The following is a 15,649-nucleotide window of genomic DNA, read 5'->3' on the forward strand; positions in this document are numbered from 1 at the left end:
CTGGTGGGAATGCAAACTTGTGCAACCACTTTGGAAAGCAGTGTGGCGGTTTCTCAGGAAAGTCGGGTTCAACCTACCTCTTGACCCAGCAATACCACTATTGGGAATATACCCAAGAGATGCCCAAACATACAACAAAAGTATATGCTCAACTATGTTCATAGCAGCATTGTTTGTAATTGCCAGAACCTGGAAACAACCTAGATGTCCTTCAATGGAAGAATGGATGAAGAAAGTATGGAATATATACATATTAGAGTACTACTCAGCAGTAAAAAACAATGACTTCTTGAATTTTGCATACAAATGGACGGAAATTGAAAACACTATCCTGAGTGAGGTAAGCCAGACCCAAAAAGAGGAACATGGGATGTACTCACTCATATTTGGTTTCTAGCCATAAATAAAGGACATTGAGAATATAATTCGTGACTCTAGAGAAGCTAAATAAGAAGGTGAACCCAAAGAAAAACATATAAGCATCCCCCTGAATATTAAACTTCATCAGGCGATGAAAGAAGACAGAGACAGAGACCAACATTGGAGCACTGGACTGAAGTCTCACGATCCAAAGGAGGAGCAGAAGGAGAGTGAGCACGAGCAAGGAACTCAGGACGGCGAGGGGTGCACCCACACACTGAGGCAATGGGGATGATCTATCGGGAACTCATCAAGGCCAGCTGGCCGGGGACTGAAAAAGCATGGGACAAAACCGGTCTCGCTGAACATAATGGACAATGAGGACTACTGAGAACTGAAGAACAATGGCAATGGGTTCTTGATCCTATTGCATGTAATGGCTTTGTGGGAGCCCAGGTAGTTTGGATGCTCACCTTAATAGACCTGGATGGAGGTGGGTGGTCCTTGGACCTCCCACAGGGCAGAGAAATCTGCTTGCTCTTTGGGCTGAGGAGGAAGGAAGACTTGATTGGGGGAGGGGGAGGGAATGGGACGTGGTGGCGGCGAAGAGGCAGAAATCTTTAATAATTAAATTAATTAATTAATAAAAAAAATCAGCAAGGGAAAAAAATTCTTGACAGTGTTTTATTTGTTTGTATAAACTGAGCATTATTGGAGAGTATGAAGATTTACTTAGAGACACTCATTTTTCTATTTTTTCCCCTTTCCCCAAATTTCAGCTGAAGTTTTATTGTTTGACTAATTTGATGCATAGTTGGGAATTGGCTTTCTTTGACTGAAACAGATTAGTATTTTCATTTCTCTTATAGGTAACATGTAGAACACTTTCTTCCTGCACATAAGGAAAAAGATGTACCTATATTTTGACTATGCTGGAATGTATAAGCCTAGGGATGGGTTAGACTAGGAGGACTCCAAAATACAGGAAGAATGGACGTAAGTGGTTAGAAAAGGGTTTGACTTGTGAATGTGTCTCACAAGGAATTAAATCAGTACCCTAGGCTGGGGTGACTATTCCATAGGGCTCTATGACATCAAGCAGGGTAAGACCCATGGTCATCATTGCATAGAGTCTATGGTTGTTTGCATCTGCTATGCTTTTGGATGCGGAGTGCACACTTGCTTTTGATGATTGTTAGTGACTCTTTTCCTTATGGAAAAAACATATTTTTAAAGGTAGTTGGGAGCAAAAAGGACAACAATATAGAGTGATAGATAAAATTAGAATGTGCTTTAAGTAGAAATACAAAAGTTTTCACCAGAAAACCATATGGACTTCATCCTCTTTCCCTTCCTTTTTAGGGTATTTTATTTAAACAGTTCTTTACATGTCTTATTTAAATGCAAATATTGGTGTCAGCAAAGTTGAATCTACTTCCATTATGATAGCATGTCTGGGCTAGAGCTGGATTTTCTGTTAAAGCTCTTATTTTTCCTTCCTTTTTTTATGTTTCTTAGAATGTGTGGAATGATGCTCAGTCCTACTGGAAAAATATTGAGAAGTGGAAGCTTTTTGTTGTTTGGTTCTCTTTGATTTATAGCAGTTTTAAAGCCAATGGATAGAAAGAAGCAATAACATTTAAAGTACTTTAGCTCTGTGTTCATTGAATCATTAAGGCCATTGGGGGATAGTACACATTTTCTGGCATTCCTTAATGAGTATTGTAAAGTGAATTAACCTGCTGGTATTTTCTAGGATTAAGAGTCTGTAGCAGTTTGAGAGCTCTAAATAACCCTAATCACACTGAATAGCCATCAGGAAGAAGTAAGAGTTACTGGGCAAATAACTTGATGCATAAAGTAACCCTTTCCCAATCTAGTACGTGGCTGGTTGTCATTTTCATTAGTTTAGAGCAACCAGACTTCAGCTTGTTTCAGAGCTCCTGGGCAGGGCTTGTCATTGCCATTAGTGTCTTGGTCAGAGACAAAATTACCAGATGGGGTTTAGGGCTCAGGTCTTTAGTCTGATACAGGGTCATTTCTGTTTGCTGGCTCTTGAAATGGTCCTAGACCATGATTAAATTCATTCTTTCTATCACAGAAGTAGTCAAAAAGGATTTAAGGATTTGAGTCCAGTAAGAACACACTTTATAGCTTATCAGTGCTTAAGCTCAAAAGAGAGCGGTTGGAGTGAGAGCATTGAGCACTGTCACTCATCCCAGGGCCATATTGATTTCTCTGTTAACTACATCGTCCTCAGATAGTCTTAGTTTTTTTGTTCTGCTTTGACATGAAGCTTATAGTCTCATAACATTTGGAAATTGTTTTGACAGCTTAATGTGCCATTTTTACTCTTTTGAAAAAACTTTTCAGTTAAACTAATTTATACAAAGTTTTAGAGACATTTTTGAGATCCTTTTAGAGAAATATAAGCTATTAAATTTTCACTATGCTCAGTAAACAGAACTAAGCAAAACTGGTATGTAAGGTTATACTAGTCACTGTTCTTAGACTTGGTGGCTCAGAATTCCTTTAGTTTTTCGTACTTTCTTTGAGTCGGAGCTCAGGTGTGTTCTGACTTAGGCTCTGTTGTAAAGCTGGCAGTCATATGGGACTGTACAAACTGCAGCCCCAGGGACTCCAGTTCTTTGAGCTCCATAGTAGCTTCAGCCTCTAGTTGTTAGGATTTCTTCCATGGCAGTTGTTTGGAGTCTCAGTTCCTCACTGACTGCTAGCAAGAAGTTCTACCTCTTCTCTTTGGCCGTTCATGAGTTTGTGTGAGTGTCCTCATGAAAACACAGCCAGCTTAAAGAATTTTTTCTGTAAAGTCTTAGAGAAACTAAGTAGTATGACTTACTAAAAAAAGCCCTGTGCCTTTTATGACGCATTTTTGGAGGTTGCAAGCTGCTGCTGTTGCTTCTGCCATTCTTTTTATTAAGAAGCAAGCCACATGGAAGGAGAATGGAAGGAGGTTCTAGCATTTGGAGGAGAAATATACAAATATATATAATATATATTGTATATATATATATTATATATATGGATGTGTTTGTGTGTCTGTGTGAGTCTATGTGACATATATCCATGTGAGTCTATGTGACATTTATGTGTCCATGAAGGCCTGCAGACAAGGGTATCTGATCCCCTGGGTCTTTGAGCTGCCCGACATGGTTCTAGTCATAGAACTCAACTGAGCCATTTCTCCAGCCCCTGCCTCAGTAGGCAAAGGCATTTGCTGTCAAGTCTGATGACCTGAGTTTGAGCCTCAGAACCCACATGTAGAAGAGAACTGATTTCTGCAAATCTCATAAGTATACACAGAATAAAACAAAACAAGGCTCTACAAAGTACTTAGCAGAGATATTTCATTGACCTCAAATTTATACTTCTGTTGTTTGAGGAAGTAACCGGCATCAATAGGACTTGGATGTTAGAGAGGAAAGGGGAGCTTGGAGAGGTAAATTCTAGAAATCTGCAAATGGCCATCAGTGAGTTAGAAGATGCTTGTGAGGAAAGTACGCAAAGCTGGGCAGACACTAACCAGAATGACAGAGGTAAAGCTTGACACTCGTGCAGCCCTTCTAGCCAGAGTGGGGAAAGGATTCATCAGGCTAGTGTTCTTACTGACTTGAGACTGTTGTCGTCAACGTCCAAGACAAACAGCTTCCCCAGCTGTCCTAGAAGAGGTCTTCATTATTTGTAGAAACACAAATTAGCATTCACCAGGGAGAATTCACAGTGAATGGTATTCAAACAAAAATGATCAGCAATGTGAAAAAAAAAGGGCCCATTTACAAAACAGTCAGTGAACTAAACTGACACAGCAGCAGTATGAGTGACAGGGTTAACTGCCAGGAAATATAAGCAGCCCCTACACTTGCTTTTTATATGTTCTTGAAGGTGAAGCATTAGCATGCCAGGAGATATGGAAGATACTTTTGTGGGCTCAAACACCTAAATTGGGCTATTATATATACTATTTATCCTAAATTCTGTATGTACTATTTTAGATATACTAGATATATTCTAGATATACTAGAACTGCTTTTTTTTTAAAAAAAAAAAACAGATTTAAACAGTACAGAACAAAAGATTAGTAAACCTGAAGATACAGTGGTTGGCACAACCAATACGGAGAGCAGATAGAACTGACTGTCAGTGAGTTATAATTTCAAGAGATGTAATTTGTATCTGTACAGATGGTACCCCTATAGAGGACTGTGATATCAGAGAAAATATTTGAAGCAGTAATAGCTGACAAAATTCTCAATTTTGACCATAAATTTCAAATGTTCTAAGTCTTGAGTACACGAAATGTGAAATAACATATCGAATATCAGGCTTCAGAGAGCTGGGGAAATGTTCAGCTGTTAAAGTTCTTGCTTTGAAAGCACAAGGCCCTGAGCTGACTCCTGGCATGCACATAAAAATGGCTATTGTATTGACATGTACCTATAATACCAGCTGGGGAGGGGAGGCAGGAGAGACCTCATCTCTAAGGCGGTGGACATATTCTCGCCTTCAGGATTGTCTTCTAGCCTCTGTGTGCATGCCCTCCCTACACCATGCGTTAAAGAGAGAAAACAAATTGCTTCAAACTACTGATAAGAGAAAATCTTCAGGAGGCAGCAAGGCAGTAGGTGACGTGGTCTGTACTGAGGAATGGTGGCATACTTTAGAAACAGAAGGTACTGGAAGGGCATCTTCAGAATTCTGAAGAGAATGCTGTTAACCTAGAAGTCTACATGCAGTGAAATATCATTAAAATCAAAAAGTTTTCATGTACACAAAAGCAGACAGACTTTGTACTAGCAGATCTGCACCACAAGAAATGGCTCAGACACCGAGACAGAATGAGATTATCTCACACGGACTGGGTCTATGTAAAGGAATGAAGAGCCCTGAAAGTGGTAGATACAACACTTAAATTCTCTCAAAGTAATTTACTGTTCATAGCAAAATTTAAAAATGTTCAGAATGTAATTTGAAGAAATTTGATAGATTCTTGCTCTTAACGTCACCATTTTTTATTTTCTTGAGGTTGATCACATGAATCCAATTGCACTGTCAGAGCTGATGTTTATGCACATCTATTTTAAGGTATTTAGTGTGTGTGTGTGTGTGTGTGTGTGTGTGTGCGCACGCGCGCATCCCGTGCACATGCAAGTGTCCAATAAGGCCTGGAGATGGTGCCAGATCCCTTGGAACTGGGATCATTGGCAGTTGTGAGCCGATTGCAGGGAACTGAACCCAGGTCTTCTGAAAGACCATCAAATACTTTTAAACCATTGCATTTTCTTTCTAGTCCTCTCCTAGCTTTCTTTTATGCATTTTTCAAGTGGCTTTATGTGGTATAGAAACATTAAGTAGCTGGTTCGTAGTGAGCAGAAAGTTGAAATTCATGCATATGAGGAATGCATTTGTTGGAGGAAATATCTTACTTTGGAGAAGGAGTTGTAGGTGTATTAAACCTCTTAGATTTATTGGCATAAAACAAAATTTCTGGTGGTGATGCTGAAAGCAGCATTTGGTCTTTGACTACCAGGATTTCAAAACTGTATGTCTGTTATAGGTGTCAGAAACCCAAGTGATTCTGAAATATTGCTTTAAGCTGTGTAATAAAGGGAAGATTTTCTTAAGAAAATATACTTCTAGAATTTTGCATAGGTTTGACTTATGGAAAACATTTTATACACCACTATCAATCCAGCAACTGTACTATGAGAAATAAAAGTAAGTTAAAAACTGTCTTTGTGATGTGCAAGAGGAGTGTTCAGGAAGTCATTAAGAAGTAGATCCTTTGACATCATGATAATTTCCTATAAGGTTATTATAGAACACCATTAAAAAACATAACATTTATCTTATGCATGTGTGTGTGTGTGTGTGTGTGTGTATGTGTGTATGTATGTGCAGCAAAGATCAGAGGACAGACAGCTTGTGAGAGTTTTCCATCTTTGTATAATGTTGGTCTCAGGGATTGGATTCAGGACTTCAGGTTTAGTGGCAAGTGCCTTTACCTGCTGAACCATTTTGTTAGCTCTGGATCGTCAGTTCTGCCGTATGCCAAGTAAGTAGGTAGAAGAGAAACTATACATGTGATTTTAAATTTTTTGTTGTCCTCTGTTTCATCTTGAAATGTTTGCTTTCAGATCATATCCTGAGTTGAGAGAATGTCTTGATCTTGTAGGTGACTTGTGTAACATTTCCAAAGCCCAATCTTTACCCATTGGCTCCGCTATAAACTGGGAGGCATCACTTTCTTTTGTGTTATCAGTATTTATTAGTGCGTTGGCAATTGGAAGACTAGTGATAGTTAAATGATTCTGATGTCAGAGAATAAGGGAGTCTGACACAAAGGGTGTGCTTGTGTGACTGCCCAGGCGTGTATTACCTCATTGACCTCCATGTTCCCCAGAGTGCAGCTGGTGCACAACTGAGGGTGTGTTTAATCGGGAACACCCAGGAGGAGAAGCGGCTAGAGGACAAAATTCAGTCAGACCAACATTGGGCGTGGGATCTTCAGGAGTTTCCAAGAACAAACCTGTCTTGCCCTGTGCTCCAAAACTCTTTGGAATTTTCCGACTAGAGAATAAAGAGAATAAAAAATCCAGTCAGTCTTTGTTCATTCTCTTAACGGTTCTTCCTGGCCTAAGTCAGCCTGGTGATTTGCTGTGGAGCTTGTTTAGGAGATATTTGGATTTGGGGAATTGAAAGACTCTCATTTATCTTCCCTGGTTTTTGTTTTATGTCCCCCTTCATCTCTATTATAGTTATTTGCACATATGTACACATGTGATAGTTGTTAAGTTTCCTTGAAGCTTCTCTGATGTGAGGAAATAAAATACCTGTTGCTTTGTATTCACACATTATGGAAGTGGAGTGTGTTTAGATCATACATGTGTGGAGGTGTGGGTGTGTTTAGATCACATACATGTGTGGAAGTGTGGGCATGTTTGATCACAAACATGTGCGGAGGAGCGAATGTGTTTGATCACACACGTGCGGAGGAGTGAGTGTGTTTGATCACACACATTTGCGGAGGTGTGAGTGTGTTTAGATCACACGTGTGGAGGAGTGAGTGTATTTGATCACACACATTTGCAGAGGAGTGAGTGTGTTTGATCACACACATGTGTGGAGGTGTGGGCATGTTTAGATCACACATATGTGCAGAAGTGTGGGTGTGTTTGATCACACACATGTGCAGAGGTATGGGTGTGTTTAGATCACACACATGTGTGAAGGAGTGAGTGTGTTTGATCACACATTTGCGTGTGTTTGATCAGATCCTTTGTTGGAGAATGTTACTTTATTTTATAGTCAAGAAAACTGGGTTTTGGAATTCAGTTGTGGTGTATTGATTTAGGCCATTTTCCTTTTTTCTTGGAATCGTATCTGTTCCCTACTGTCTCTTCTATTGAAAAGAATCTGTCACATTCAGAAGGCCTAAATTGAACTCATGTGGTAGCTGATATTAGTTGTCAGCTTGACATGCTTTGAGAGGGAACCAAAATTGAGTGTTTTCTCCATCAGCTTGGTCTGGAGCATGTCTGTGAGGCATTTTCTTGGCTACTGACTGATACAGGAGAGGCCTGCTCACTGTGGGCTGGAGGTCCTGGGCTATATAAGAAAGCATGCTCAACACAACAGCCAGAGAGCAAGCCCCTGAGCAGCATTCCTCTGTGACGTCTGCACCAGCTCCTTCTTCCAGGTTCCTTCCTTGAGCCCATGCCCTGACTTTCCTCAGCAATGGAAATGGCCTGTAAGTTACTTTTGGCCATGGTGTTTATGACAGCAAGAGAAAGCAGACTAAGACGGAGGCTGCCCATTCGTTTCCTGACTGCCCAGACCCAAATAGTCACAGAGAAGCTATATTAGTACAACAGGGGCCAACAGCTCAGGTGTATTTCTAGCTAGCTCTTATATCTTAAATTAACCCATTTCTAGTTTGTATTTTACCATGAAACTCATGGTTTGTTACCTCTTGCTTCTTGGGCAGCTTCATGGCGTCTGACTCTTTCTGCAGCTACATGGTGTCTCCTCGACTCTACCTACTCTCTCTCTATATCTCTGTTTAGAAATCCTGCCTGGCTTTACTCTGCTAAGCCATTGGTTGAAACAGCTTTATTTATCAACCAATAAAAGCAACACATAGACAGAAGGATATCCCACATCATCTCCTCTTTTCTGACTAATTAAAAGGAAGACTTTTAACTTTAGCATAGTAAAATTACGTATAACAAAGTAGGTATTAAAGAATCATAGTTATAATATTTAGTTTATTTGTATTAGGCAAAAATTAAAGTATTCTATCATCTATCTTTGTGAGTCTAAAGTTTTGTATCTAATTGGTCTTTTATGATAACTAAGGAAAACTATAACTAATCTGTCTAGTCTTCAACTCCATCAAAGACTCCAGAAGGATGTAATATTACCTATGTTAACAGTCAGGAAGCATTTTCTTAAGGGAGCCCGCGCTTCTGCTTGCCACAGCAAACAGAGTCTATCTGGGGAAAAATGCAGCTACCACATAAGCTGCACCTGGCTCCTGGCTTTCTGGGTAGAAACAAACATAATAACTACCTTCAGTAGTAACTATTGAAGTCTTTCTCACTGTCCTAAATCTCAGTGCTGCTCTCTGCCCCTGCCCCTTTCTCCAGAAATCACAAACATTGCTGTACTAGACCTTCATCTTGTGGTATGTTCCTATTGGAACAGTAATTTTTATTCCTTCTTTTTAGTAAGCATACATTGAATAAGTGTGGGGAGAAAACAGGCAGTTAATCCCAGTAAGACTGATTATTTTTATTCAGTGTGGAATGCTGAATGTTATTTTCTCTCTTAGCCTGTAATCTTTTCTTCTTAATTTTCTAATGACTAGCACACAATCAATCTTGAATCCATCTCTCGTTAAATATATAATAAATTGTAATGAGATAGGTAATAAGAAAGGACCTAAAGCAGTCTTTCCTTTTATTTTAAGGAAAAAAGTTATGCTTTACTTGTTACTAAAATGCATGAGGAATAATTGTCATTCTTATTACCATAATTCCACAATGACTTTTTGGCTGTATGTTATTTTAGTTATATTTTAGTTTTTTCCCCTATAACTATTGTTTCCTAATTAATTGATCTAGTATATAGCTGAGGGAATAAAAGCGTATTTCTAGAGACTAACATGTAACATGTTTGCTTGTGTTCGTTTTAGGAAAACCGCACAGCACTGGGAGTTCTGAGCGGATTCAGCTCTCAGGAATGTACAATGTCCGAAAAGGCAAAATGCAGTTGCCAGTGAACCGATGGACAAGACGCCAGGTTATCCTGTGTGGGACGTGCTTGATAGTATCATCTGTGAAAGACAGCTTGAGTGGAAAGATGCATGTTCTGCCACTAATTGGTGGAAAAGTGAGTATAAAACAAGAATGCTGAAAAGTATTTCAGCATTTGTAAGGACGTTTCAGCCATTTCTCTAATAAAAGGGAAATGGATTTGGCTTGTCTGAACTCCTACTTCCTGATATTGGTTACTAGAACTGTGAAAATAACAATACCATTGGATCATGAGGAAAAGTGGATCAACAGAATGTCATTGTTCTGTTTTAGAGTGCAGATGATAAACATTATAAGTAGACATCTTTTGTTTTGTTGAGCACATAACTCATAGTACAGAACATCATTCCTGAGTCTGACTGTAGAAATACTCAAGTGTGCTTATGAAGGTTTAACATGTCCTACTGCTGAAGTCTGACCCGACTTCCATTACCTTCTGCTTCCTTGTGTACTATGACTGATCATTCTGAGCCGGAACTGTTGCTTACACGCTTGACAGATGTGTCTCACATTACCAGTTGCTTTTCTTTGGGCACGTTAACTAATTTTTAGCCATCACTTATAAAATAAAACCATTCTTCTCAGGGAAGTAGTAAATTCTTGGATGATTTATTTATAAACAAGTATTAAATTCTCTGTTGGGGATAGCATCACTATAATCACATCAGTGTTTGCTGTTTTTAAAATGATGTCATTTGTTAAAGGTTCTCGTTTAGATGAGAAATAGTTTGTTGGAATTGAGGACATATGAAACAAGTATTTCCTTCCTTCCTTCATTCGTCCATCCATCCATTCCCCTCTCTCTCTCTCTCTCTCTCTCTCTCTCTCTCTCTCTCTCTCTCTCGATGGGGAAGGATGTAGATCTAGATGGAGAATGCAGTTAGAGGAAAAATAAGAAGCCATTTTTGTGAAAATACAAACTTTATTGACACAGGTCTGATACGTTCTAGAAGTCGGAATTGAAGGTAAAGGCTGGATCTGCATAGTGATAGTGGCTTTGATGTTCAGCAGCTCTGTAGTTTAGTCTGTCCTTGGGAATGCTCTGTGCTGTGCTAGTTGCTCTGCCCTCTCCTGGCATACCCTAGCCCCAGGAAGGCTGATACTCAAGCCTTTTCACCATAGAAGGTAGATTTAAATCTATTCATTCTTCCATTTTGAAACCACTGCGGGTTACCCTTTCAGCTTTAAGAGTTGAGTGAAAGTATGTGTGTTTAGTTAAGGATGACCTCGACTCCTGATTCACCTGCCTGGGATTACAGGTGTGGGATTACAGGTGTTTGCCACCACAGCTAGTTTGTTTCCGAACCCAGACTTGACACATGGTAGGCAAGTTTTCTACCAAACAGACACATCCGTGGCCCACTGAGTGCAGTTTATCATTTCACATTTTGCCTTTTTATGGATTAATGAAAAGTTTGCCATTAATGTTGTCATCATAGATGATTCTCTTAAAATACATAGTTAATGTTTGGTTTATATGTAAAGTCAGTCTCGTTTGCCATGTTGGGTGTTTGCATAGGCAAATGTGATATAATGATTTATTGCTTAGCTTTTGTGAGGGAAGGTACTGTGTTTGATACTAAGAAATGGGAAGTCCAACCATCTGTACCTTTGAACAGCTTATGATTCCTTATCAGGAGAGGAAGGGTGGATACATCATCATTTGTATTATAGCTGTAAGCGGGGCACAGAAAACAAGAGCACTGTGGGAGGTTAGTAAAAGGGCAACGCTTTGTAGGAGGAAGAAAGCATTTTGTAATGAAAGACGTAACAATAATAGAAATTGAAGTGTGAAAAATTTTTTGACATTTAAAGTGGGAACAAGATTATTCTACTCAGAGAGAGGCAGAAGAGCAGGTGGAATGTTCAGGTAAGGTCAGAAAATCCGTCTATAATTAGCATTGCCATTCAGAGGCCAGTCCTGTTTCCCAGGCCTGTTATTGGATAGACTTCTACTATTGAGTGAATTGAAAGTTAATAGCTTCCGCTTTTTACAAGCAGATCTTGTCAAACCTGCTTTGCGCTGTCTTTAAAAATAATGGTGCTTGTTGAAAACCAAGTCTTTTAAAACCTGTTGACCCAGTTAGGAGAAAATCATTCACTTTTTGTAATTTGAGCTTCCATTAGTGTTTGTCGATTTCCTTTTGTCATCCTGTTTTAGTTGGTAAAGGAAAAACTGAGATTAAATGCAAGAGCGTTTTTTTCTTTTTTTAATTTGTATGTGGAAGAGCTGGAAGTGAAGCGTGGGGTAGTGGTCACAGTCCAGTGGTAGTTGCTATTGTATCAGTTTTCCACACCAACAGGCATGATCACTTTACAGTTTTCAAATAACAAGTGCCTTCATTTTTTTTTTTTTAATTTTATTGATTTTTATTGAGCTCTACATTTTTCTCTGCTCCCCTCCTTGCCTCTCCCCTCCCCTTCAACCCTCTCCCAAGGTCTCCATGCTCTCAATTTACTCAGAAGATCTTGTCTTTTTCTGCTTCCCATGTAGATTAGATCTATGTATATCTCTCTTAGTGTCCTCACTGTTGTCTAGGTTCTCTGGGATTGTGATTTGTAGACTGGTTTTCTTTGCTTTATGTCTAAAAGCCACTTATGAGTGAATATATATGATAATTGTCTTTCTGGGTCTTTTTACCTCAATCAAAATGATGTTTTCTAGCTTCATCCATTTGCCTACAAAATTCAAGATTTTTTTTTCTGCTATGTAGTACTACATTGTGTAAATGTACCACATTTTCCTTATTCATTCTTCGGTTGAGGGGCATTTAGGTTGTTTCCAGGTTCTGGCTATGACAAACAGTGCTGCTATGAACATAGCTGAGCTTGTGACATGATTGAGCATCCTTTGGATATATACCCAAAAGTGGTATTACTGGATCTTGAGGAAGGTTGTTTCCTAATTTTCTGAGAAATCGCCACATTGACATCAAAGGGGCTGTACCAGCTTGCACTCCTACCAGCAATGCAAAAGTGTTCCCTTTACTCCACAACCTCTCCAGCATAAGTTGTCATCGGTGTTTTTGAATCTTGGCCATTCTTACAGGTGTAAAATGGAATCTCAGAGTTGTTTTGATTTGCATTTCTGTGATGACTAAGGATGTTGAATATTTCCTTAAGTGTCTTTCAGCCATTTTAGATTCCTCTGTTGAGAGTTCTCAGTTTTAGTCTGTATTCCATTTTTTTATTGGATTATTTGTCCTTTTGATGACCAATTTCTTGAGTTCTCTGTATATTTTGGAGATCAGCCCTCTGTCTGATGTGAGATTGGTGAAGATCTTTTCCCATTCTGTAGGCTGTCGTTTTGTCTTGTTGACCGTGTCCTTTGCTTTACAGTTTCAGGAGGTTCCATTTATTAATTGTTTCTCTCAGTGTCTGTGCTGCTGGGGTTGTATTTAGGAAGTGGTTCCCTGTGCCAATGCGTTCAAGTGTACTTCCCACTTTCTCTTCTGTGAGGTTCAGTGTGGCTGGCTTTATGTTGAGGTCTTTGATCCATTTGGACTTGAGTTTTGTGCAAGATAGATATGATTCTGTCTTCTTTCTTCTACATGTTGATATCCAGTTAAACAAGCACGATTTGTTAAATATGCTTTCTTCTTTCATTTGATATTTTTTTTGCGTCTTTGTCAAAATTCAGGTGTTCGAAGGTGTGTGAATTAATATCTGGGTCTTCGATTTGGGTGGCTTCATTGTTAAAGAAAGCTGACTTGTACCAGTGAGTTGTCTCTGAGTAGCAGCACTTGTTGCCAAGCTTGATGATCTAAGTACGATTGTATAGATTTTGTAAGATGTCATGTTTACATAGTTTTCATTTTAATGTTCTAATCTATAAATATTCCATAGTTACTATAGTTTTTAAGGTAATTCTTCTACTTATGAATGTTAAGGATTGTTCTACTTTACTAACATTCCATATTTTTGTTGTTACAGTGTTTTTGACATAATCGTAGATTGATATTCCTTCTTGTAAATACATTTTTAAGGCAGAAATTATTGTTTAAAACAGAATTTCTATGCCCAGGAACATTTGATATTATGTGGAAATGTTTTTGATGTTCAGAAGAGTGAACAGGCGGCTTGCCCTTGAGCCTATACTGCCTTGGGTATGTCTTAGTCTTCTCAGTTCTCCATCGAGGAGCCCACGCTTGGGCTCTAGAGTATATCTTGCTTTCTTCTAAGTATCCATTTTTTCATCAACATGTTTAAACCTGTATTAAAACATTTTTATTAAACTTCAGCTCTATTTCATAAACTGGCTACTTTCAAAAATTCTTTTCAGCATTGAAGCTGTGAATTCTAGTTTGGTCCAAATCTAAGGGAAGTTCTCAGGCTCATGAAGGTTATAATGGGGAGCTGTGTCTCCTGCTTCTGCCCCCTAGAACACTGACGGGACAATGAGTCATAGGGGAGCACAAGAAACCCAAAAAGAAAACAGCAACAAAAAGTATTGATACACTAACTTTGAAGTTAGTGTTACCATGATACTAGAATTACCAGATCTTGTTGCCTTAAAATAGTAACTTCTCATTCCTGTACCATTTCCTGTATGAGTCGGTGGATTTGGGGCTAATCTCTTTCTGCACACTGTATAGGGACCCTGCAGGATAGACTGCTCTTCTCTTGTTTGATATTGGTGGCCTGTGGCACAGGAAGGAGGAACTGGTTCTTGTCTATTGGAAGAGTTATCTTTCCATGTGTGTTGTGAGTGTTAATGTGCATGAATGAAAGCAGGCGAGACCAGAACGTCCACTGTCCTTACAGTCACTGCTGCCTGCTCCTCTTCCTGAACCTCATGGCTAAACTGGAAGTCAGCAGCTCCAGCAGTCTTCTTCCTGCGCACATTGGAGCTGTGGTTGTAGGTATTTGTAAGGGAGACCTGGTGGCTGGTTTAATGCTTTCTTTCAAGCCCCACTCTTGTGTATTTAGATCTGAAATAGTGATGAATCCCACTCTTGTCAGCAGCTTATAGCCAGAATTATTTTTGTTGACTTTACTTTTGTAAGGGTGTGGGAAGTGCTGAGAAGTAGGTGGAGTGTTCGGTGAATACCAGTATCCTTGCTGCAAAGGCATTAAGAAACCTAGCAAGGATTTCCAGAGTGAAACACCACACAGCAGGTCAGACAGGTCCTCAACAGTGAAGAGATCAATCCAAATGAGCTTCTAGAAATACACTGTTCTTGAGTGTGTACACTGGAGAACATTACTGGCCTCTAGAAGGTAAGCATAGTCACATCACAGGATGGTACTCAGTTTGTTTGCCAAGGTGTAATTTTCACTCACTCTAAAGTACATGTCTGATTGTCTTTTATATTTTTATCATGACTTTGTTAATTTACAGTGTGTATACACCTGTGAGTGCATGTGGGCACCATGGTCTATGTGTGAAGGTCAGAGAACAACCTGGAGCATTGATTTTCCCCTTCTATGATGGAGGATTCAGATAAATTCAGGTTGTTGGGCTGGGTACCAAGTGCCTTTACCTGTTGAGCCCCCACATCATTCTTTTAAATTTAAGATTTAATTTTCTTTTTAATTATGTGCTTGTGTTGTGGAGGCGGTACATACACTTGAATAACGTTGCCTATGGAGGCCAGCAGCGGAAGTCAGATCACAGCCTTCTCACCACTGATCCATCCCTTCAGCTCCAGTTTCTACTTCTGTTATTATTGTCATTTAGTGGAGAGTTGATTCAGAATAAGTTCCATGCTAAGAAAATTAATTTCCTAATTTCCTAAATATTAAAAGATGTTTAATTTCACTTTATTTGCTTGATTTCATTGCACAGATTTTGACATGTATTTGTTTAGTTCTAAACTTTTAGGTTATAATTTTTTTTTAAACCTGAGATGTTTAGATGTATTTGAAAAGTGTGTCATGTATGGACTAGATTTTTAGCTGCAATGTAACACTTGCCCTGCACACCCAGGCTCCGGCAATCCTGAGCCCGGAAAGAG

General features: G+C 39.2%; 1 protein-coding gene across 1 annotated transcript in view; it reads left to right on the top strand.

Moving 5' to 3' along the window:
* Phlpp1 (PH domain and leucine rich repeat protein phosphatase 1) overlaps positions 1-15,649 on the top strand; it is a 219,522-nt gene that overhangs the window by 79,498 nt on the left and 124,375 nt on the right. Inside the window, exon 2 of the mRNA XM_057770046.1 lies at positions 9,572-9,768. Coding sequence (XP_057626029.1) covers positions 9,572-9,768 — 197 coding nt within the window. The remainder of the gene's footprint in view (positions 1-9,571; positions 9,769-15,649) is intronic.

The sequence above is a fragment of the Chionomys nivalis genome, chromosome 5 (genome assembly GCF_950005125.1).
Source record: "Chionomys nivalis chromosome 5, mChiNiv1.1, whole genome shotgun sequence".
Classification (NCBI taxonomy): domain Eukaryota; kingdom Metazoa; phylum Chordata; class Mammalia; order Rodentia; family Cricetidae; genus Chionomys; species Chionomys nivalis.